Here is a 24,915-nt window from a genome sequence, read left to right on the forward strand (position 1 = left end):
GGTCTCCTCTCACTCCCATTTCCAATACAATCAAACATAAATGAAGCCAGAGCCATGGTTAAGCAATATTTTCTTTAATTCCCCTTTGCAAATGGAAGCCCCTGAGCTGGTCCCCACCCCCACCCCTACCCCACACCCTGGGGACCCACAGATGCAAGGTCCCGCCTCAACCTGGTGGGAGGAGAGGAGTACCTCCTCCCCAGGATGGTCCATTAAAAAAAAAATCCTAGTGATTTAAGAAATGAGGCAAGGGACAGGAGGAGAGAGCTGGAAGACAAGGCCCAGATGAGGCCAGAATGGAGATGTTGGGGCTGTGAGGACCCTCAAGAAGGGTTTGCAAGCACATCCCAAAGCTCAGGGCTAGCATGGCTGAGGGAAAGGAGACAGACAGACAGTCTGACTCCTCAAGGTCCTGCCTGACTGGTTGTGGACACTGACACTCACCACCACCACTACCACCACAGGCCCCGGATGGAGAATTTTCCAGTTACTCTGGGATAGGATTTGCTAAGCATCCCCTCTGGCCCCACACCTGGAGCATCCCTGGGGTCCCCCTGAGACCAAACCTGGGAGAAGGAGGGACTCTAGGAACATGCAAAGGGGGGAGCATAGCCCCCACCCCACCACGTTGCTCTACAGGATGGTGGCTCCAGCTGCATCTGGGCTCCGGGGGTCCTTCACACCAATGATGAAGTTGTTGGTTCTCCGACTGCCATGGACCCAGGATAAGACATCTACCTTCTCCACGTGGTGACCCCTGGCTTCCAGGAACTCAATCTCTTCCTCTGTGAACTCACCTGAAAACCATTCCATGACATACACACATTCAGAGTCTTCAGAGCACTGGCTCAGGAGTCTTACAGTCAGACCTGAGTCCTGGTCCTAGATTGGAACTTGGGCAAATTGCTTTAACTCTGAGGCTCCGTCTCCTCATGCCTAAAATGGGGATTTTCAAAAAACCTACTACATGAAGTTATTATAGAATTAAAGGAGATAATACAGGAAGCAGAGAGCTCAGTCTTGCATACAGTAAGTGATCAATAATATATAATCATTCTGACTATTGGAAAAGGGCTTTGGGATTTCCATTTCCACCTGCCGAGGCCAAGTTGGCATCATGACGTGCCAGGGTTACTGCACAGCCCACTCATTGGCCTTTCTGCTTCCCACCCTGCTTCCTTACAGTCTAGGCACACAGAGGCCTAAAGGAATTGTTTTAAAGCATTAGCAGACCAAGTCACTTTCCCTGTTCAAAACCCTCCAACAGTTCTGATGACTCTTAAAATAAAATCCAAAGTCCTTACCAAGGCTTCTAAGGTCCAACATCATCTGGGACCTTGCTACCTCTAGATTTCTCTCCTCATTTCTATTCTCACTGGCTTAACTCTGCTCTAGTCTCCTTGCTGTCCCTCAAATAGATTCAACATGCTCCTATGTAAGGCCTTTGCACTACTGTTCTCTCTTTCTTGAATGTTCTCTTCCTAGAAATTCACAAAACTGGCTCCCTTGCTTCATTCCAGTCTCCAAGGAGAAACTTCTTGACTACTATTTAAAATTTCAATAGTAGCATCTATTATTTTACTTACATTGTTTTCTTCCCAAGTACTCACTACTACCAATATTATTTACTGTGTCTCCCTCCACTAGATTATTAGCTTTTTGGAGACTGGGATGCTGTCTGGTTCACTACTGATTCCCAGTATCCAGCACAAGGTGAGGACACAGTAAATGTTGAGCAAGCATTTACTACAGAAACGCACAAATCCCCACACTCTGGTATAAGTTTAGGTCCTCATCTTCTTTTCCTCAGGTGATTATGCCAGCTGCTTCTTCTATCTCCCAGGTTTAATATCTCCCTTCAATCCACCTCCCCTACATAAAACAAATCAGGTCATATCCCTTCCTTACTCAACTGAATAAAATCTTAACATGGACCTCCATGGTAAGCCTCATAATCTTACTTCCCGTTGCTGTTCAACAAAGCTCTGGTCTTCTCCTTTCTCCAAATGGGAGGATTTGGGGTAGTTTTGAGATAAAGACACAACATTGAAGAGCACTGAGTCACTGAGTTGAAGATGTAGTCCCTGTGTGGTTTACTTTCAATCTTTTGAATAATAGCAAGGACTACGTTTCAGTCTGGTCTCTACTCTCCCTGGAAGGTTTCAGAGCCTTCTGTGTTAATACCGAACTAAAACCTAGAAGTATTTGATTTTTTTGGTTGTTGTTATTTATGATCTATTTATAGCAAATGAGGTTTTTCCATTTGTGATTATAATAAAAGATTTTTCAAAAATTTATGTTAAAAAAGGAAGTCCATTCCTAGACCCATTATGTGAAAAATGGTCTGGAGATGATTATGCCAATGTGGCAGAAAGTCATGAAGGTGCTAGATAAATTCTGAAGTTTGGAAAACAATGTCTCTAGTCTAGCTGGTGTTCTGGATGCTCTCTGAGCTATTCTTTTTGATTTTTTCCTAGGCTAGTCCCTGTCCAGAAAGTTCTTTACCTCCAAATGCCAATTTCCTGCTCTCACATCAAGGCCTGGTCAGTTGTCACCTCCTCCAACAAGCCTCCCAGAACTCTCAGGTGCAAGGCCCCACTTCTCATATCCCTGTTTTAGACTCAAGTGAGGGCTGATTGCTCTCTTGCCCTCCAGGTAATTTAGCATAGAGTTTCAAATTCCAAGGGACAAGAAGACACTATTGTAGTTGGGCAAAAATCATTTTCAATGACCTAGCCTCATCATCCATCAGTTGAGATCCAAAGAGTTACCAGCCCACTATAGGGTATGACTGCTAAGGATCTAGTTCTGTGACTTCTAAAAGACTTCAGTCTAGTGGTTAGCAAACACCATGCAGTAAAGAACTGAGTCTTTGTTATCAGCCAGTATATATTCTAGTCTCAATTCTGCCACCTGCTGAATTTATAATCACTTGATGTCAGTTTCTTTATCTGTAAAATGGGGATAATACTGAGCAGGCAAGGACCAAGTCTCATTCAGTCTTTGGACTGGCATAATATATTGTCTGTAGTAATTAAAAAAAAAAAACTCCTCAAAAGTATGCACACCTTCCCATTTACAAATTAAACTGTGTCCAAAATCAAACAGCTATCCCTCTTAGAGCAAAGTCCATCTTACTATAAAGTCCAACATCTGGCCCCTGACTGAATCTCTGATTTCATCTCTCCTTCAATCATCTTAATTTCCTTTCTATGGCTAAAACCTGCCAAGCTCACTCCTGCCCTGAGTTCTTATGTTTGTTCCCTTGGCCTGCTCTGCATGATTCTTTGCATGGTAGGCTCTTCTTGCTCTTCAGAATTCAGTTTAAATGTCACCAAATAGAAGTCTTTCCCAATCATGGAGGTGGTCCTACACATTCATCTTGCTTTAATGGTCTGTAGAGTATTAATTTTGCTCTCTCATATTTCCTTGATTATTTATTTTCTTGCCTACTTATGAATGCAGTATCCCCAGCACCTTCAATGATGCCTGGCATACAGTAGGTGTTCAATACAAACTGGTGGATGAATGGTTTGCAGAATGAACAACTGTATCTTATTTTACCAATGAGGAGACTGTGTGGAGAGGGAACAAGTAAGGCTGAGTGGGAATATGAATTTCTCAAGGTTACTCAGCCAGGAAATGGCAGGACTAGTTCCAATCCCCAAGACATTTCATTGTTCCAATAGGAGTTGGTTGGAAAAAATCCAAACTTTCATTGGCAGGGAGCTGGTGCTGGAAGAGGAGGGGACACCCTCAGAAAGAGCCCCTTTCTCCACCTGGCCCCATGCCCACCCCATGGGGTCTCTCTCTGCTCTGCACTCACTGTCCACCTGCAGGAGGTTGGACTGCAGGTCCGGGTGCAGGCGGCCACGGGCAAGGCTGTCACTCAGGTTCCGGTTCAAGGTCAGGACATTCAGCAGAACCTGCAGACAGCCAAGGGGCAGAAGTCAGGGCTGTCCTAAAAGTGGGGGTTCAGGACTAAACAGCTCTCACCCCAGATCAGTCTCCTTAATCTTTAGAATGCTTACATCAGGAATGTCATTTCAGCCTCAGAAGACAGAGAATTCAGTCTATGATGATCGATCCTTTTCACAGAGGGGAACCCAAGGGCCAGAGAAAGAGTGACTTATTCTAGAGTTTAGAGATTCAGGGAAGAGGCACCAATAACACCCAAGTCAACTTTAATCCAACCCACAGCTCTCTGCCAGGCCAGGCCAGGCCAGGGTTAACAGCTAGAGATGGTCAAGAGGACAATGTGGGTACTTTAGCTTAGTGGTTTGGCATATGGGTAGGTTCTAGAACCAAACTGCCTGCCCACGCTTACCAAATTGGACCTAATTTCTTAACTTTGCTGTATCTCAGTTTCCTCATCTATAAAATAGAAATAAAAATTCCTCCCGAAGTTGGGAAGGTTAATATGCAACACTGTGCCAGGCACTTAGTAAAAACTCCATAAATGTTAGCTATTGTTATCATCTCCATTTACTAAATGAAGAGACTGAGGTAGAGAGCAGTTAAATGAATTCCCCAACATCATATATAAGTAGAAACTGGGGGCACGGGGCTGGGTCCCAGGGATGTCTAATTCCAAAGCTCAGGTTAGTTAACCTACCACCTGCCTATTATGTGCCTAGAACATATACCAGGTGTTCAAGATATTTGTGAACTGCTATGAGGCATTTCAGAAAGTAGCAGGCCCTTTCTTTCACAATTAGACCCCAAAGAGCACTGCTTGTCTATTTCAGATCCTGAGTAGAAGCATGATGGAATTTGAGGGGGACAGAATCTAGGGGCCCAAACCCTGTATCACTTCTCAATTCTGCTGGCCCTGCAAACTGGGAATTCAGGGAACTTCAGGGCTCCATTTTTGCTAAGAACAGCGCAGCCCATGTTTCCAGTGCCCAAGATGGGCCTGACACATAGAAGCCTCAGCCCATCCTGGATGCATGAGTGAGGGATGAGAACAAGCCAGAGACATGGGAAACATCTACAGTCCAGGCCACAGCTTGGGTCAGAGCCACAAAAGGCCCATCACAGCGGAAACCTCACCTGGGTCAGGCCACTTAGACCCCGGGCAGCTCCATTGGCCCCCAGGGCGAGGTAGGTCCCACAGAGCCCCTCTGCTGGCCGGACCACAGTGGGGAGCAGGAAAGACAGTGGCCGCTTTCCCGGCTGCACCGAGTTCTCCTGTTGTTAGAGGATCAAGACCACAAGGGCAGTAAGAGGTGAGATAAGACAGCTCTTTTCCAACCTCTCTCCCTCCTCTGTATTTTACACAAGCCCACTTTTCATGGGAGACTGGTCCCTTTGCAGGCCGTATTTCACTGTCTGAAATGGATGGGGACTCTGGATAACTGCGGGGCAATGGTGGGCCCACTGAGCTTTGGGATTGCTATGGGGCTACCATGGGTGACAGAGGAGGGTACCAAGTCAAGAAAAATGGCTAAGGGGAAGAACAGGAAAATCTCCACCCTGGTTATCTCTCTCTCTTGTCCTGCTAAGGCCCCAGCTGGCAGGATCTTAGAGTGCTGGTCTTCAATGAGACCACTCCAACTAGCTAATTCCTATCTCTTTCCTCCTTGAGTCTTCCTTTGGTGCTCAACTATAGGGCTGAACCCATTAGATCATTATCACACAGTCATAGACCACCAGTCCTGGGAAGTGCCCAAATCAAAAACTGGGGGCCAATATACTCATCATATAAATGATGAAAGTGAAGGAGTAAGACTGTCCAGATCACACAGGAAGACAGTGACAAATATGTTTTTAGATTTCTTTGGATCCAACAGGCTCTAAGCCCCAGGAATGAAGAGGATATCTTGTACAGGCTCCTTTATCTTTATAATAGGAGTTTCTATAGAAAGCAGGGAGGGAGGGGCAACCATACTGCTGCACCTCCTACCTGGTCTCAGGCTCCCCAGAAGAGGAAGGAAGCAAGACCCTACCAGGCTGGGCGCAGAGTGGTTAGCAGTCCTATTGGGCCAGGAGAAGTCCAGCATCTGGCTGTTGAGCAGGATCCCGGAGGGGGTGATGAGGCCACTGCCAAAGGGCCGGTTCAGGGAGCTGGGGGCCGAGGTAGGGGCCAGGTGAGCCCTGAGCCCGTCCTCATCCCCACCCAGCCCCCATCTTCTTCCTGTTCCAAATGATTTCTTCTGCCAGGTTCTGAGTCTGAGCTGGCATACCTGACCATGGCCACAATGAAGTCATCAGGGCCCATGATCAGCACTTGGGCAGCCGTGGGAGCTCCATCTAGCTCATAGACAGGCAGGAGAGGGGCAGGGGCCGCTTGGGAGTCATTGATGTGGCCTCGGAGGTAGGCAGCCTCCACCTTGCTGAAAAGACAAGGGGTAGGAGATGAACACACAACAGGCTCCCATTACACCTGCTACATTTCCATCCTGTCTGTATTTGTGATTATTTGATTAAAATCTGTCTCCCTCACTGGTCAGTAAGGTCTGTGAGAGCAGAAGCTTACTCATTCCTAGCAAATAGGAAATAACCAGGAAATAGTTGTTGAACTGAAAGAATTTATTTATGAAGGTGTGATTCAGATTCTCTTCCAGAAGCAACTTTTAATTTATTTAATGTTTAAGAATCTTTTAGTTGCTTGACTTTACTCTTTCTTTAAAAGTATCCAGGGCATAGTGGATGTTCAAAAAGTCTTTGTCTTGAATGAATTAATTTAACCCAATGTTTGTAGTCTAAACTAAAGTTTTATTATGAGTTTAGTCAGGGGACGGTTTTGTATAGAAAGATCCCTATTTGCTATTAGGACCCTTTTTTTTAAAGGCCTGGGGAGACCTGGCACATAGCCAGCCCTCAAGAACTACTGGATAAATCAGTTGAATGAATTTAATAAGGTACGTATATTTCAGAGTCAGATTTGTATTGATATTGAAGCTGACATGCAATTCTCCAGACTTTTTTACATTCAACTGGGGTTTTCTTAATCACTGTTAGTTCAGTTATTCTAGCTGATTAGAGAATGATAAGTTACCAAGGATTACTGTAGACATTTATTTGGTTTTCAACTATAAAGACTGGTGGCGACACACAGCAGGTAGAGAGGACTTTGTTTCAAGTGGTTTGGGGAAGAGACAGAGGGCTCATCCTGGTGGATGTGAGCTAGTTGTTCTTATTTGCTGTTCTTTTGCTTTTTAGTCATAAGCTATTCATTTAGTTCCATCAGTCCCAATGTAATTCATAGAGGGATGAGTAAGACTGCAAATTTCATTAACTCTAAATGTAATTTACATTCTGTTTTTTCCCTTAGCCTTTAAATCAGTTATAGTAGCACGTAAATAATAACCGTTCTTACCCCTATTACCAAATAATAATATTTATTGAACACTTATGATATGCCAGACAACATGCTAAGTGCTTGGTATGATCTTGGTTAGTCCTCACTAGGACCTCACAAGATTGGTACCATCATTGTCAGCCTTCCTTGGAGAAACTGATGCCTTACAGAGTTTAAATGACTTGTTCAATGCTGCACAGCTAGTGAATGATGAAGCTGGGGTTTGAACTGAAGCAGTGTGACCAGAGTCTAGTCTTTCTACTATGTTATGCTGCTAGTCAAAATCCCCCCCCCAGTTCCAGTATTTGCCTTTGGACTCTTTATATTGTTATTAGGCTTTCTTTTTCCTCTCAAAAGGGGGAACAGGGCCTCCCCAGTGGCACAGTGGGTTGAACACCACACTGTGAAGCTGTCCGCAGCCTCTGCAGCGTTGGTTTGATTCCCGGCCAGCCAGGGAGAAACCCACATGGTGCGGCATACCTCTCCTGTCTCGCCCGCTGCTCCCCTCAGCAGTATCTTTGGTCCATCTGCCTGTTCTGCTCCCTGCTCTGTCTCTGGTGAATTCTCTCACCCTCCCATGCCTCTGACTGTACCCCAGTTCTTGTATAAATAAATAAATCTTTAAAAAAAATTGATAGTTCCTTTAAAAAAAGAAAAAGGGGGAACAGATGGGCCTACACGGCTTTAAAAAAAAGTTTAAGAGCCATACAGTAGACCAACTCATTGTACAGACAAGGAAATAGAGGTGCAGAAACAACCAGTGTCACACTGTAAGTTGGGATTGAATTGAAATTGATTTGGAACCTCAGGTCTTATTGCTCCAGTAGCTGCTTCTCACAGATCTTTTCCCCCAAACCCTTTTCCCCCAAATCTACAATCCCCAGGGTCCTGCCCTGGGACCCACCTGAGCATGTCATCCATGCTCTCAGTGATGGTAGAATCGTAGACAGGATCTCCCAGTCTGCTGGCCAGGGCTAACGCGATCTTTAGGGTCTGAAAACAAAGCAGGGATGTGCAAGAGGTTGCAGGTTCCTCCCATCACCCTTACCCAGGGTGATGTGGGTATGATCCCCATATGTGAGAAAACTTGGTAGTAGCCCATCCTCCCATTCCCAGTGTCCCCAGAACCCAGGGTAGGGAGGAGAGGGTCAGCCTTACCTCTGCCACCCAGTGAAGAGCCTGTTCCCGGGATACCAGGCTGGTGAGATTGAAGCCCTCGAGGATGTTGAGAGCACTGATGAGGGCAGGGCCCGTGTGCGGGGGTGGGGGACTGAGAACCAGGTGGCCTGAAAGGACAGGAAATGACCAGATGGCAGGGGAGGAGGGATCAAGGCATCTCCACATCTCACTATCACATAAACTGTGACTGTTGCATTGAACCCCTATCAGATAGGGAAATTGCATTCAGAGGCAAAGGGACCCACCCATGTTCACATGGCAAGCCAAGGGCAGGGTTAATATTCCAACACAGAATACTGGTCTTCAGTTTCTTCTTCCATATGAGGAAACCTAAACTCTAGAGGACTATGAGTCATACTGCAGGCCATTGGCAGAGCAGGGGCAGATATCCAGATTGTTGGCCTACTATGTGTCTTCTTTCAGCTTCTCCCACAGACCAGAATACTAGTCAGGGCCCTTGATGGTCCCACCCCTAAAACTTCTTGGGAACAGCAACCTCTTCCTATTTGAGGACCCTTTTATTAGATGTTTGGACTTCAAGAAAATAAAATTAATACCTGACATGCAATGCTAACATTTACTAATGAACTTAGTCAAACCTCACAATGGGTACTGTTATCATCCCCAGTTTACAGATGAGGAAACTGAGGCATGGAGAGGCAGTTGGCCCAAGGTTATGAGAGACAAGGGGAACCCAGAGTACTCAAGGTCCTGGCATTGCCAAGAGAACCTGGGCTGGGGAGGGGAAATAGAAAAGTAAACACACACTCAGTGTCCACTCTAATTAGGGCAACTTGCAGCATCATCTCATCAGATCCTCATGGGCACCCTGAGGTAAACGCTCTAATTATCTCCACTTTGGAAGAAAACCAAGGCTGAGTGTGGGAAGTGACTTGTTCAAGGAGAATGGCACAGCTGATCCTCAAACCAGGAAAATTCTGGCTCCAAAGCAATGTTCTTTCCTCTGTTTCATATACCACAACCTCTGGCACAGAAATCAGGTTGGAGATTTAGGTCTGTGAACCTGAATTCAAATACAGGCTTTCCTAGGACTTGGTATTATTTGGGGCCTCCTTATACAGAGGGGAACTTGAAAATCTCCTGAGGGACTCAGGAAACTATCACTTTTAATTCAACAAACATGGAACAAACCCATGTTGTAAACTTGGCTTTCTAGGTTCCTCACTGGCTTTGAGATGGGCCTTTTGGCATAATGAGGGGGAGGTCTATGAAACAAACCTATGTCTTGAAACGTTTGTGCTAGCCTGAAGCTTAGATGGACTTTGGTCATAAATTCTTCTTAGGGAACGCAAGGCTGGGGAGGCAGTAGCCATAAGACAGAGGCCAAATTGAGACATTCTTTGGTCAGAACCCCAATTTCCAGGCCTGTGCTTTGATCGGATCTCTCTCTCCATATCCTAAATACTTGGGGTAACTAATCCCATGACTACTTCAGAGGGTGGATTGGTTCTGGCTTGCTTCAAGAATTGGCTGCCCAGGCAGCTCATTGCATCAGATTCTCTCCTGTGAAATGGGGAGGAGTCTCAAGGTGAGAGGATGTGACCAGGGACTCAGAGGCTTCTCCTGAGTGGGGACCCTAGGAGTTGGGGGAGAGGTCACCTCTGTACACGCCACACACAGGCTTTTCCACAAGGACGCTGTAGTTGCTGAAGTCCTCCTCAGTTATGACACCCCCTGCGTGCTGAGCCTGGATGGGAGAGAATGACCCCCCACCACTATGAGCATGTGGGATTGAAACATTTGAATCATAGACATAGCAGATGTTTACAATTTCAGAGCTTTCTGAAATGCTTATCATGCTCTTTAGGGACCCCATCAGCCCTGGTTACCCCAGGAAAAAGGGGAGGGGAAATTCATTAACATTGAGTACCAAACTTCCTATGATGCTAGATGCATTCCAGGAATGAACTCCTAAGCTTGGTATTCAAGGCCTCTTGTGCTCTGGTCCATGCCTACCTCTTCTACCTCAAGTCTTGCTATTCCCAGCAAGCAATGCAGAGCACCCAAAGTAACCTGCAGTTGTTGAACTCATGACTCCATATCCTTGCGTGTACTACCTTCTCTGTCTATGAAAAGGGAAGATTTTCCACTTATAGCAGCACCTGCTTAGGAGATATCAAAATTGAATTCTACATTTCATTACAACCAACTGAAGCCATTTCAAAATCATTAACTCTGGATCAGCCTGGTGGAAATGACTCTCCCTGGACCAATAATGGACAAACCAATGGGCTTATCCCATTCTATCTAGCATGCTAAGTTTCAATCCTCTCCTTTTTAAGTACTTTTTAATATCTAAAACCTCTCACTTCTAGTCCACCCTCAGTGAACTACACATTGAATGTCTTGGCTGGTGTGTGTTCTTTTGTCTTTAAACTCTATTCTGAGTTTTGTTTTTTTTTAAGCTCCAGGGGTCTTTGCTAGTGTCTCCTTCATCCCTTTTCAACTTGTAAGAGGATACATGATCCCCATCTGGCTAATCAGAATATTTCTTTTCCACTCATAGTGATTGCTTTGAGAACAGCCATGAGGCCCATGATGGGGTGTTGAGACGTAACTTTGAGGGTCAGAACTGCTGGGATGAGAAATGCTCTTTCTCTGGAATGGGTGGCTGGTGAGGAATGGGTGTGGCAAGGGTCAGACAGAGAATGAATTCAAATAGAGGGAAATAGAGCGACAGACCAACACCAACCAACGTGGATAGAGCCCCTGGACCAGTAAAACAAGTCAGTACTCTGCTGGACCTTTTTAAAAAAAAAAACTAAAAAAAAAAAACAAAAAACTAAACTTTAACCAAATTTACTTTGGTTTGCCACTGGCTCTGCTTTAGAAGATCTGACTTTTTGGGTAACTCTGAAATTGCTACACATGCAGTTAAGTCCATTTGGATGGCTTCCTGCCTTTCTTCCTCCCTCCCTTTTTTGAAGGTTATATTTTAAAGGCACAGGTTTATTAGGAAAAGGAGAAAGAAAAAGAGAGGCACCTGCATGGTCACAGGTGGGCAGGAGAGCTGTTGCTCCTGTTTTGCGAAGGAAAAAGATTTGGATGGGTTTCTGTCACCACATCCACACCTCCAATGCCCAACACAAGATGTGGCACAGAGCAGGTACCCAGTGAATGCAGAATCAATGATGGACCTATTTCATTCCCATAACTGTATGGCAGAGATAGGTGTAATCACTGCCGTTGCACAGATAAAAGCAGCACTGAGATGGTCTGTGTAGCCTTAGCTTCAACATAATTTTCCATTAAGAGTTCTGAACTATTGACAACAGTTCCCAGAACCCACTCCTGCCTCAGACAAAGACTCTTTGGGATTGTTTGGGAACCCTTCTTCAAATCCTCCCAGTCATCAGTGCAAGGGTCATTTCAGTACCCAAAAAACCCAAGAGCTGTGTGGAATTGTGGGCTCAGGGAAGCCTGCAAGACTGATCCTTGGTTTCCACCAAGCGTGGGAAGGACAGGATAGGCCCCTGTGGGCACCAACCCAGAAGAGCCCAAAGTTACTTCTCTCAAGACATTTCCATAACTCAGGTTTCTATGTGCCACATCCTAGTCAATCCCTCCAGCACCGAATAATCACAGATATGCTTTCCGTCACCAAATAGTTTTTTCTATTCTAGAATTTCAAGAAAATGGGATTCCCATTAAATATACGCAGAAAGAAAGACAGGAAAAGAAGAGGACATCCCTGCAATCGAGTCCTTTCGTGCAGAGGGGCTCCCCACGTGCTTACCTCGGTCACCATTTCCAGCGTGAGGTTGCCTCCACCATAGAAGGCGGCAGGGCCAGAAGTGCCGAGAACATCTAGCACCGAGGCCAGGTCTGGCCGATGCAGCATTGAACCAGGTAGTGGTGGGCGGCCAGATGGCAGGAATGTCTCACGGAAGCGCTCAGACGCATTGGGTGGCAGCTGTTCAGCCAGGGCTTGAGCTGTGGGCAGGGAGAGGAAGCTGGGTTGGGGGGTGCCAGGACTGTACCAGATGGCTGAGGTGCACAGTAGGTGGTGGGGGGGGTGAGGGCTGAGACGCTAAGCACTTTGGTTCTCAAGGAGGCTGGGTGGGAGGACGGAGAATTAAAGGGTGGTGGTGGTGTATATGAGCCCCGCCTCCCTACCTTGGTGAGGGTGGGGGAGGCTTCAGGAGCAAACTGAAGAGAGGTGCTTTGTGGAATGGGCTCCAAATCTCAGGGGACCCCCTTCCCTCTCCATCAACCTCATGCCATTCCCTCCACCCCCAAGCCCCACTGACCTAGATCATGGGTCACGTTGAAGCCATCTTGGGCCACAGCTGCTGCGAAGGCCAGGACTTGGGACCATGGCAGCCTGGGGGGCCGGAGAGCAGGGGGTGGTGGAGGTCCTGGGGGGAGGAGGAGGGGTCCTGGGGGGAGGGGGGTTCCTGGGAAGGAGAGTCCTGGCAAGGGAAGGGGATATTAGGGGGGAAATTGGGAAGGGGAGAATCCAGGAAAGAAGGAGGCCACCCAAGGAGAGCTACAGGCAGGGGCCCTTGGTCCCCAAGGAGAAGATCTTTACCTGCCATAAAGCTGGTGAGCTTCATAAAGCCCCTTCACCATTCCAGGGACCCCCACCAAGAGCCCAGGCTGGGCGAGGCCGGCAGGCGAGGGAGAGAGGAGACCAGGTCACTGGAAGGGGGGGGCTGGGCTGAACTCCGCAGAGCCCCAAGCCAGGGATGAGGGGCTGGCACAGGGGAGAGACACAGGCCAAGTATCCCAGAGGAGGGACAAGCCCTCTCAGCAGGCATCCCTCCCATTTCCCTGATTTACTACCAGCAGGTGCAAAAAGGCTTCTATATATATCGTAACTGAGGGATTTATAAATTAATCAAACACTTTAAAGGGCCAGGACAAAACCAATTTAGATGGAAATCTGTCTGCATTAGATTATACCTACTCTTGTTGCTTAAAATAGTGGACAAAGTAAATACATTTAATCTTTTCATTATTATACCACCATTACCCTGAGCTGTGATGTCAAGGGTGTGTTTGGCATCTGCAACCATACTAAATATCTATTTTTCCAAGTTAGTCTGTTTCTTCCTTCACTTCTCTGGACATGAACAATGGAGAGTGGAACTTGCCTTCAGCAGTTCCTCTCTAATATTCCAATGTCAGGGGTCAGGAAAGTCCCAGTCAACAGGCTCAGAGTATAGCAACTTTGTGACATCTCAGGCTGCTCAACAGCCTTTTTATTCCTTCCTATATGCCAGATAGTCAAGGTCCCCAGAGATAAAGTGTTGTTGTTTGGCAACCATCAGATATTTTTGTTCATTATTTTATCGGGGGGCTTTCTCCCTCATAGCTTCATAGCTGCTCAACTCATTTCCTCAGCAAAATAATGTTTGGGTTAGCAGGAAGGGTGGTAAAAGGAGATACCCCTGGACCCTCTCTTCTAACCAGGGTCCCCACCTTGGTCTCCCAGGATCTCTGCAGTGCCTCTTCCCTGAGGGCCCCTGGTGCAGACTCTCGGAAATCAATTAGGTGGCTCTCATTTCTTCGAATGTCATGTATCAGCATCACGCCTCCACTGGGAGAGACACAGAAGGGGAAGGGTGACAAGATACCAATCCACTGAACAATGAACCTGCTGCCCCTCAGGCCCCAAAGGTGATGGATGAAGGCTCAGTCTGCCATCAGGAATCAGGTATGTGAGTTCCCGCCCCAGCAGGGATTCAGAGACTCAACCACCCAACAAGAGTAGGAAGTTAAATGGAGGTGGTTGCAGACCCTACAGCCTGTCACCGGAGACTTTAATCCCTGATTAGGGAAAACCCAGAGACTGGGAGAGCAGGATGTTCTGGCCCACCCCAGATCACAAGTGGACCCTTGCCAGCTTCCTGCACCTGCCTCCTTGGTATGTCCCCACTCCCTCTCTCAGGACTGAATTATGTAAGGACAGACTGCACAACCAAAAATGGGAATTTCTTTTTTTTTTTTTTTAATTTATACACGAACTGGGGCACAGGTCAGAGGCAGGGGAGGGTGAAAGAATTCACCAGAGACAGATTGGGGAGCAGAACAGGCAGACTGACCAAAATACACTGTTGAGGGGAGCAGCGGGCAAGACAGGGGAGGTCTGCTGTGCCAAGTAGGTAGCTCCCTGGCCGGTCGGGAATTGAACCCATGCTGCAGAGGCTGCGGACAGCTTCACAGAACTGCTTTCAACCCACTGCGCCACCAGGGAGGCCCCCCCACAAAAAAAGGGGAATTTCTTTGGCTGGTCTTGGGGACTGATCTCACAAGAGTCAGCTTGTCCCATTTTCTGTGACTTGTTTCTATCTGAGATGGGGGATGCATCTGAGATCATTGTCCTGCAGCCAAATTACAAAATGAGGAAAACAGGACAAATAAACAATAGGGAGTAGAAGGAACTATGGACAAGTAGACAGCACAGTCCCCATCATGAGAAGCAGCTTTTATTCAGCTCCTGACATATGCAGCCAATGTGGAAATGTGGGTGCAACGTTACCGAGTCTCCTGATGCTAGAAATCTGGGTGTTTATGAAAATTCTCAACTTTTTAACAACTGTATACACATTTTTAAAAATTTAAGTGTGTAAACTAAATCAGTGTGTGTGCTGGGTCTGACCCATTGGTGGTCAGTTTCAAATCTCTGTTTTAAGAGTTCTTAGCCTGGGGTGTGTTTTTAAGGCTAGAGGATCCATAGCTTTCATCGGACTCACAGGGATTGCCTCAGGGATTTGTAAATCCTAAAAGTTTAAGTATAGCTGTTTTAATGACAGCATATTCCCTGCTGTGCACCTTATTTTATAGTTGACAAAATCCTTTTCCCAGTTAAAAAAAGAAAAAAAAAAGCTTTCAAAAACACCTTCTGACTCCATTTAAGGAGAACAGGGTGAACTTGGGTGAAAAGAACCTGCAGGGAGTTGGGGCCCAGCTGCCCCTCTGTTCAAACTCGGACACTAGCCCCCCCACCCCTAACCCCGTGGCCCATGAAGCCTATTGATCAGGACACAGAATTAGGCCTGGAGGACCCGAATCTCTGCAGCTAGGAACTCCTTACCCGCCCAAACCAGAGCTGTGTGGAGCCACGATCCCCAAACATAGGGCTGCTGCCACAGCGGCGTCCACTGAAGATCCCTGTTTACTGAGCACCTCAATGCCCAGTGATGTGCAGCGGGCAGCATCAGTCACCACAGCACCCTGTTGGAAGATCTGGGTGGGGAATGGGACAAGTCAGGGCAATAGGAGACCTGTGTCCCCAAGGTACCTCCATTAACCCCAGAACCTCCACAGGGGTGAGGATGGGGGCTCTGCCCTCTATCCCCTTGTCTCCTCCATAACTCTTCCCTCACTACCTCAAGAGCCTTCTACTTGATCAGTCCTTGCTCTGTCTTCTTCATAGTCTGGAGCCCCTCCCCTTGGGACAGTCCTCTCTCAGATCACAGCCCTTTCTGTTTTTTTGTCTCCTGGCCCCTTCCCCCAATTCCCAGTCTCCTCAAGCACTGCCTCTCCCCCTTCTCTCCAGTTCCCTCCCTTCACCCTCCCTGCTCCCCTTACCTGGGGGTCCCCAAAGTAGATCTGCATGACTAGCGCCACAGTGACACCTGTGGCAAAGGTGAGGCAGGCTGTGACAATGACCGTGAGCCCGTCCTGGCGGCAGGAGCACTCAGCAGCTGCTGCAGAGAATGGGTCCTTGCGCGTCTCTCTCAAAGGCGACCCGTCCTGGCTGCCCATCTCGGAGGATGAGGAGGGCAGTCGCTGCAGCCGTGCTGACTTCAGGAAGGAGTCTGGGTCTGCGGGGCGGCCAGGGGATCGGTCTGGGTGCCTCCTTCCCAGTCCTGCCCGCCCTCCAGGCGGAGCTATTCTGCCGGTTGCCCATTCCCCGCCCCTGTCCCCAACCCCACTAGACAGCACAGCTCACCTTTCAGCACCTCTCAGATACACTCTAGGGAGAGTGGGGCTGGCTGGGAAGAGACAGGGACCGCCCAGCAAGGCAGCTGGGTTCCCTCCCCAGGGATAAATTACCCGGAACCTCAGGCCAGGGGCTGAGAACACTTCCTGGAGAGGTGGGGGAGTTGGGCCCTCCCAGGAAACAGGATCCTGCTCCAGCTGGGGCCCAGCCATCTGTGCAAGCAGGCTACCGAAACTGAGCAGACAAACCCTGGCTTCCAGTCTTGCTTCAGTTATCCATTCATTCATTCAACAAACATGGAGGGTCTGCTATGTGTCTAGCCTGGTAAGTGCTAGAAGCATGGGGAAAGGCACGGATACAGTTCCTGCCCTCATGGGGTTCACAGAGCAGTGAAAGGAGCAACAAAAACAAAAACAAACAAACAAAAGCAACAAGTAAGGGAGTATATAATGACAAGTTGTGGCAGGTCCTGGGAAGAAAAAGGATGAAATGAGAGGAAAATGGTATGCATAGGAAGCTGCTTAGCTGGAAAACTAGGCAAACCCTTTCAATTGAGAACTAAAGGATGAGAAGGAGCCATCTATATGTAGAGCCAGGCATGGGTGTGTAGAGTGTTCCAGAAAGAAGGAAGAGCAGGTGCAAAGACCCTTAGGTAGAAATGAGCTTCACACATTAGAAGAAAATAACCAAGGCCTGGGTGGCTCAACTACAAGGGGAAAGAGTGGTAGGCTGGAGGCTAGGCCAGAAACACTGGGCCTTGTGGAGGTTGTTCTAAGAGTCTGGGGAGGCCACTGCAGAGTTTTAAAGAAGAAGCCATCTGTTTTTGTGTTTTAATAAGATCCCTCTGGCTGCTATCTGAAAAAGGGGTATGAGGATGATAAGAGTAGAGGCAAGGGAGACCTGAAATGTATTTACTTGCTGGGTGATATGGAGAGGTCATTTCCAATCAAGACCCTCACTTTTCCCATTCTAATACAAGAGCTAGACCCTAGCTGGCAGGATGGTTACAAGGTTCCTTGCAGGTGTTCAAAGTTATTTCCATTCCTTTTCCATGATGGCCTTCTTCCACCCTATAATTCCCACCTGCAAGTAGTAGCCTTGAATTCTGGTCTGTAAATGGCCTAAAGGTCCTGGGTATTGGTGAACAGTGAAGAAATAGACTGGTACCTTGACCTCAATACCTTGCTGTACTTTTTAAAGTTTTTAAAAGTTCATTAATTCAGTAAATATTTTTTGAACACCTGTGGCTATGCATTAGGAGTATAGCCCCTTTAGAAACCTGTAGGATATTAGAAATTGACTACTATATTTTCTTGTTTAAAATACTAGCATGGCTCACTGATGCCAACATGATTTAAAAAAAAAAAATCCAGGCTCCCTGACATGACATGATAGTCAGGCCCTCAATAACCCACACCTCCCTCTTTTAATAAGAAAACACATATGTGCATATATAAGTAAAATTTTGAAGTATGCAAGAAAAATTTTAGAAAGTGTTTATGGTGGTAACTTTTTTTCCTTTTTTTTTTTTTTAGATTTATATATTTATGCATACAAGAGCTGGACTACAGGCCAGGGCGGGGGGTTGGGGGGGTGGGCAGTGAGAGGATTCACCAGAGACAGAGTAGGGAACAGAACAGGCAGATTGACTGAAGTACACTGCTGAGGGGAGCAGCGGGCGAGTCAGGAGAGGTCTGTTGCGCCATGTGGGTTGCTCCCTGGCTGACCAGGGGATCGAACTTGTGTTGTACTGGCTGCGGACAGCTTCATAGGTTGTGTTTTAACCCCTTGTGCCACCAGGGAGGCCCCTGGTGGTAACTTTTGAGAAAAAAATACTGAAGATGGCAATGAAATAAGATGAGAGAATTTTTTATTTGAATTTTTACTACTTACATATTTTTTTAAAAAAGATTTATTTATTTATTTATGCATACAAGAGCTGAGGTGCAGGGGGTGAGAGGATCCACCAAAGACAGAGTAGGAAGCAGAACAGGTGGATCCACTGAAATATACTGCTGAGGGGAGCAGTGGGCGAGACAGGAGAGGTCTGCTGCGCCGTGTGGGTCAGCTCCCCAGCCAGGAATAGAACTGATGCTGATGTGGCTGCGGATAGCTTCATAGTGCTGAAACTTAATCCCTTGAGCTACTAGGGAGGCCCACTACTTATTTATCTTTTTTTTTTTAAAGATTTATTTATTTATGTATACAAGAACTGGGGTACATATATATCTCTTAAAAAAATCAATACACATATTTTTAAATAAAAAGGGAAATTGTAGGGAGATAGGAATGGAGAAGAGACTTTCAAGTTTTCTTCAGTGTTGTTTTTTTTCCCTACCATGAACTGTTTTTTAATTTTTTATTTAATAAACCTGTCTTCTGGAAGCCTCCTTTGGATGATCATATTTTCATGTAACCCTCAGCACCAGCACCACAGAGTCTGTACATAAAACTGGAATTCATTCAATAGATATTAAACACCAACTATGGCCACAGAACTCTTCTTTGTCCCTAGATGTTTCAGAAGAAGTGCAGGAAATGGTCCTGAACTTACATTTATTGATGTTAACTATATATCAGGTACTTTACATGTATTCCCTCATTGAAGTGTTCCCATCATTTTAGGAGCTAGGCCTACTCCATTTTGCAGATGAGGAAATTGGGCTAAGAAAGGTGATACTGACTGATAAATTCATAAAATGAATAAAAGGCAGAATCAAATGTCTATGTATCTCAAAAATCTTTCCATTGCTCCACCTGGCATCAGAAGCCATTTCCACCCTTAAAAACCATTCTTACATTTTAATTCTAGTTGATAGTTCCAGGTATTTGTTCTTAAGTATGTTTTCTTCAATCAGATCTGTGAGGAGCCCAGAGGTGAAGGTGATATGACCCCATCAGAGTTGGCTCTATTCAAAACTTCTTATTCCATCAATCATTAAGTTAATCACTTATTCAACAAAAAAACACAGATCACCTACTGTGTAAGTGCTGGAGCAGTAATACCATTGGCTTTACTAATACATAAGAACAATAGGACACTGGGAAAAGGTTAGTTTGAGGCCAGAAGAAACAAGTCTTTTGGGGGAAAAGTTGATGTGTTGAATTGTGGCTAATCTGAATGGGTGAGATGGGTGGGACACCAAGTTGTCTGGAGGCATCTAGTTTTGATCTGCTCAGTCACCATTCTCCATTCAATTTTCTTTTAGAGAATGCCACTTCCCTTCTCTCATTCCTCAGCCCTCCATCCTGATCAGAGTAAGTATATGACCTAGGCCCAACAGGTCAAAACAAGCACCTCTATATAGCGATCAGTTAAGAGAGAAGCATATGACTGACACTAGGACCTTGAGACTAAACCTTTGGTCTTTTGCTAGAACTATTGGAGAGAAAAAGGCTTTTCTTCTGTCTAGATTGCAAAGGTAGTAAGATGTATGTCTACTGCTGCTGAGGGCATCTTTCCCCCCCAGGTGGGAAATGTTCTGAGGATAAAGTCTATAAAAAGGAAGGCAAAAGCAAAACAGAAGATGGAGAAAAGCAAGTTCCTTTTTGGGCACCGCAATCTAGCTATGCCTGAAGTCCTATACCCTTAAACTTTTCAGTCACATTACCCCCCAAAATTCTCTTTTTACATTAATTCCATTTTAGCTGAGTTTATAACAATGAAACTTGAACAGAGTTGCCTTGGCAAATCTAGAGTTCAAAAAGGAGATCTAACTGGAGACTGAGGTCATCCTGACTAGCTTTACTTCCTTAAGGGAAAAAATCACAAAGGCTTTTTGAATGAGAGAGCAACATGATTAGAAGTATAAGGGGTTGGATGGATTGGGGTTGGTGGGGAAAGAGACAGGAGGGAGGGAGAGTGGCCAGAAGCCTATGGGTAAGAGGGGAGAGTGGCTTAGTCTACAGTGATGATGAAAGGGATGGTGAGATGGAATTTAGAAGATACTTAGGAGCAGGACAGAGCATATGATCACCATTTGGAAATGAAAGAAAGGGAGGAGAATCAAGGGTAGTTCGTGGGCTTCTATCTTGGAGAGTGGAGGAATGACAGCATCAATAATTAAGAATAACAGTGGAGGAAAGAGCAGGCGTATGGGCAAGGAGATAGTGAATTCAGTATAGAACATGCTGAAAGTGAGGAACCTGTAGGACATCCAAAGGAAGCCTGCAGCTCAGAAGAGAGAAAAGAATTTCCTCAACCTTGGAGTGGTCACCATCTAGCATCATTTTCTACAGTACCCGCTGTGAGGTGCCTGACACTTGGTTCTGGAAGGTTAGAAGTTAGCTAGGCAAAACCAAAGCCCTGGATAAGAGGATGGGCAGTGCCACTAGGTGGCACCACCAACTTGAGAGCAGAGGCCATGTTAGCTAGCAGGCTGCTAGCCCTTGAGGCTTGGAAGCAGGGCTGGGAGACATGCATTGCAATGACTGCAGAGATACGATGGCAAGGTCCTCAGAACTTTAGTGCACACCCTTGGCATAAGGTGTAGGTCCCCAGAAGCTCAGAAGTTCAGGGTCTCTGTTGGATTTCTATACAAAGCCTCCCCAGGTTTGAGAATTCCCTTCCTTGAAATTCTTTATCTTAAGATGTTTCATTCATCTTTTTATTTTTTTTAAAGATTTATTTATTTATGCATACAAGAGCTGGGGCACAAGCCAGAGTGCAGGGAGGTGAGAGGATCCACCAGAGACAGAGTGGGGAACAGAACAGGAGGAATGACTGAAATACACTGCTGAGGGGAGCAGCGGGCAAGCCAGGAGAGGTCTGCAGCGCCATGTGAGCAGCTCCCAGGCCGGGGATCGAACCTGCGCTGCAATGGCTGCAGACAGCTCCATAGGTCCCACCCCAACCCTTTGTGCCACCAGGGAGGCCCCTCATTCATCTTTTCATTCAACAATTTTTATTGAGTGCTTATCACTGTGCTGGATGGTGAACAAAACAGGTATGAACCCATCCTCATGGGGCTTACAGACATGGAGTAATCATATGATTGCACAAATAAATATCACAGGTTTTGATAAATGCTAAGACATTTGTGGCGGGAAGGGCAGAAGAAAATATATCAGGGGTTCCCAATCTCTAGGTTGGGAGAGATAGGTATTCTCAATTGAGCCAAAAGAGAAAACTAAGGCACAGATCAGGGTAGGTGCACCCAGTGTCACAGTGAGTTGGGACAGTGCTGGGACCAGAAGCAGCATTCCTGACCCCTAAATAAAGAGACCTGGTTTCAGACTAGCATCCACCACCAGGATACATTTTCCCACTCTTCTCCCTTGACCTCCTGATTCCAGGCCCACTTGCTCTAGAAAATAAGTTTTGATCTGCAACCCTGACATTTAATGCCCATAAACCTTCACTGCCCGCCACCTTTAGGGGGTACAGTATAGTCAAGTTGTCAGGGGTGTTGTCAGGGCCAAATGACCAGAAGATTGTAGAAAGGGAGAGAATTTGGGGCTTTCAGGCTGAGAATAGCTACAGAAGGCCAGGCTAGAAAGGGGTGAACCAAAGAAGCAGGTTCTGCCAGGCTGGTAGGGTAGAGAGCTCAAGTGCTAGCATTGGGAGGAAGAGTGAAACAGAAGGATGCTCTAATGCCAGGAAGTGACGTTGAGGGAAAGGGATGCGGGATGGAGGATGAGGAATGGAGGGGAGGCTAGCTCTCGGCCACATGGATTGGGAGAGAACACTAGGGAAGAAATGCTTAGAGAGCTCTTGGCCCCCGGCATTACTGCAACCCCTGCCCACTTCTTTACTGCACCCACCCCTTGCAGTCCCTGCAGAAGGCTGGGGAGAACACAGTAACATTCTGGAGCCTGCTTGCTAGGGGGCAGGGTACCTAACTAACATCCTGGCCCAATCCATGGCTCTGGTAGGGGTGAGGTAATTCATAGGGCAGCAAAGGAGTGTCTAGTCCCCAAGGACTTTGAGAGGTCATGCAGTCCATCCCCCTGTTTCCTAAAACCCAGCACTTCCAGACATCATATTCTCTGCACCCCTCGCTGGACACGAAGAGATTCTGTTCCTCCCACCCACCGTCTCCTTCTCACAATCCCTGACTGGGGGCAAGTTCTTCTCAAGATCTAGCCTCTATCCATCCTGCTGCAGTCTCTGACTTGGCTTCTCCTATCCTATTCTCCATGACTTCAGAAAGGCCTCTTCTGAGTCAGCATAGCTGTTCCGTAGGCTCCCCTCCAACATTCCTTCTTTATAAATTGGTTTTTCCCAAGTGGTAATCTCAAGCCCTCCTACTGCAGTCCCTGGCTTCATTCTCACTTGTCGCACCCCAAGCCTCCAAGGCGGAGATGCACCCTAACTTTACCACCGAATTAACAGGGGCGAGGGAGAAGGGAGAGGCGCTGGAGGAAGGGGATGAATTAGGGAGACGGAGGAAGCAGGGGACATCCCAGGGGGCAGGGATAGGGACCGCGGGCCTCACCGGTGTCCGGGTCTCCCAAGAAGGCGTCCTCGTCCTTGCGGCCTCTGAGCGGGGCCGCGGGCGCCGGCTCGTCCTCCGGCAGCCGCGGGAAGCTGGTGATGCTCATGTAGTCCACCGGCGAGTAGGCGCCCAGGGCGCTCTCCTGGCTGGCCTCGTTCTCCGCCGCCATCCTCGCCCGCGCCCCCCAGCAGCGCAGCGCCTGCCGGAAATGGTGCGGCGGGGGCGGGGGGAGGGCGGGGCCTGAGCTCCTGGACCGCGGGGAAGGGGCGCCGCACCCCCGCCTTGGCCGGTGTGTGGTGTTGGCTCGCCCCGCTGCTTGCTCGGCGATGGCAGCCCGCGGTGGGCTCGCGGGTCCGTCCGCGAGAGGATGGAGAGCCCGGAGAGCAGGCCCGGGGCGCGCAGTGGCGCGGGTGGGAGAAGGTCTGGGGGAAGAGCGCGCTGCAAGCGCGACCTAGTGGCTTCGGTCACCTTTTGCAGCCCTGAGACCAAACACCTTCCCCCTTACATCTCGAGCTAACCTTCTCCTCCCACCCTTCCACTAACCGCAGATCTCTGCCTGACTTCAGATCCTGTCCCCGATCCCGAACCTCGGGCCCCAGAGCCCTACCTGGATTCTAAGATCCTTCTCCGATCTCAGACCCGTCTTTCGAGTTCGGATTCCACCTTCACCAGCAACCCTCTCCCAGCCCCGTTAAACCTGTGTTCATCTTCAGACTGCTTCTTCACTTGGAGACCCCTCCTTGGAAATCTTTCCTTGGGTGTCAGATCCCTCCCTGGGCTTCCCAAACTTCTCAGACTCTTTTCGATCACAACCCTTTCTGGGACCTTTGAGCACAGGACAGTGGGTCCAAACGAGTTTGTGTTAGAATCTTTAAAAAAAAAAAAAAAAGGTCTCCAGATTCCACTCTAGAGATCATGATGCAGTAGACTGGAACGGGATATCTGGAACTTGAATATTTACCATCAGTTTAAGAGTTTTTTATATGATCTGGAAAGACCACTTAGAAAAAAAAATAGTGGTGGTGGTATGGACGGGAGTGGGGTGGGGTGGGGGAATAAAAGGGCGGGGAGTGGGTCTATGTCGTCTAGTGTCTGTGATCTTGGGCAAGACTCAATCTCCTGGAGTATAAATTTCCTTATCTGTAAAATGGAGTAAGTAATATCCACCTCAGAGAGTTGTTGTGAGGATTAAATAACATGTGGAAAGTGCTTAGTGTGGGACTTGGCACCTGCTCAATAAATGCCATGATGATGATGATGATGATGATGATGATGATGATAATTAGTAGTTATTTCCATAATCCTGTGAATTCTCATTCAACCTCTTCTCACTACATACTACATCCAATCACACTACATGCTATTCCAATTCCAAGGATGGGGGAATCCTCTTACGAGGCTTCTTGTCCACACTTCCATTGCACAGTCCACAGGCAGAGGGAGGTGCATGGTCAAGCCCCTGGGAACACATTTCCTTTTTCCCCACCCCCAAGCTCAGAGATGACCTGGACCTAGTGAAAATCCACTGGGTGACCCAGCAGTTGTACTGTCACCTGTAGGCAGGAGGGGGCAGCAGTGTATTGGGTACAGTTCTAGGGCTTGGGAAAAGTCTGGGGAGAGGGATGTGCAATCAGACCAACAAACAATTCCACCGTGGGCCTAATCCAATACTTCTGGTTCACACATCTTACACTGTTTCCGGCTGGGTGCCGTCCTAACCCAGATCCTCATCTGAGAGGGCTGCCAGAGCTGGGGGGAGGGGAAGGAAAGATGAACATCTATATTTAAGAATGTTTCTATGGCATATGCCTTCCTTCCCAATGAGAGATTCTCCTTAGTAAGGTCTGTATATTCATTAGGCTTCAGTGAAATCTAATTCCCAGTAGGGTCTGACGCCACTAAATGTTGTCTGTGTCCCCTCAGTGGTGTCCATTCCCCCTCAGTGGAGTTTAAGTCCTCTTAGTAGTCCATGTCCCTTGGGTAAAGGGTAAAGTCTGTATCTTCTAGGAAGAAGTCCGTGTCCCCTCTGTAGGGTCGGTGACTTTCAATGCCATTCATGTTCTATTAGCAGGTTCCACAGCCCT

At 47.3% G+C, this 24,915-nt stretch overlaps 1 protein-coding gene across 4 annotated transcripts; it reads right to left on the bottom strand.

Annotated features, from left to right (window-relative positions):
• Positions 1–633: 633 nt before the first annotated feature.
• On the bottom strand, positions 634–23,000 carry GGT7 (gamma-glutamyltransferase 7; the record flags this gene model as incomplete). 4 transcript variants are annotated; one of them, XM_084247555.1, is made up of 15 exons in its annotated part: positions 634–797; positions 3,827–3,926; positions 5,053–5,190; positions 5,949–6,066; positions 6,186–6,335; positions 8,208–8,296; positions 8,462–8,589; positions 10,103–10,190; positions 12,240–12,436; positions 12,754–12,827; positions 13,035–13,102; positions 13,928–14,045; positions 15,543–15,694; positions 16,040–16,275; positions 22,832–23,000. In XM_084247555.1, the coding sequence occupies 15 exons, from the start codon at positions 22,998–23,000 to the stop codon at positions 634–636; spliced, it is 1,989 nt and encodes a 662-aa protein (XP_084103681.1). The 4 variants fall into 4 exon arrangements, with proteins under 4 accessions (XP_084103681.1, XP_084103680.1, XP_084103678.1 ...); XM_084247554.1 differs by having other exon boundaries at positions 13,916–14,045; XM_084247552.1 differs by having other exon boundaries at positions 13,928–14,102.
• Positions 23,001–24,915: the final 1,915 nt, after the last annotated feature.

This window comes from Talpa europaea (assembly GCF_964194135.1).
Source record: "Talpa europaea genome assembly, chromosome: 11".
Taxonomy (NCBI): domain Eukaryota; kingdom Metazoa; phylum Chordata; class Mammalia; order Eulipotyphla; family Talpidae; genus Talpa; species Talpa europaea.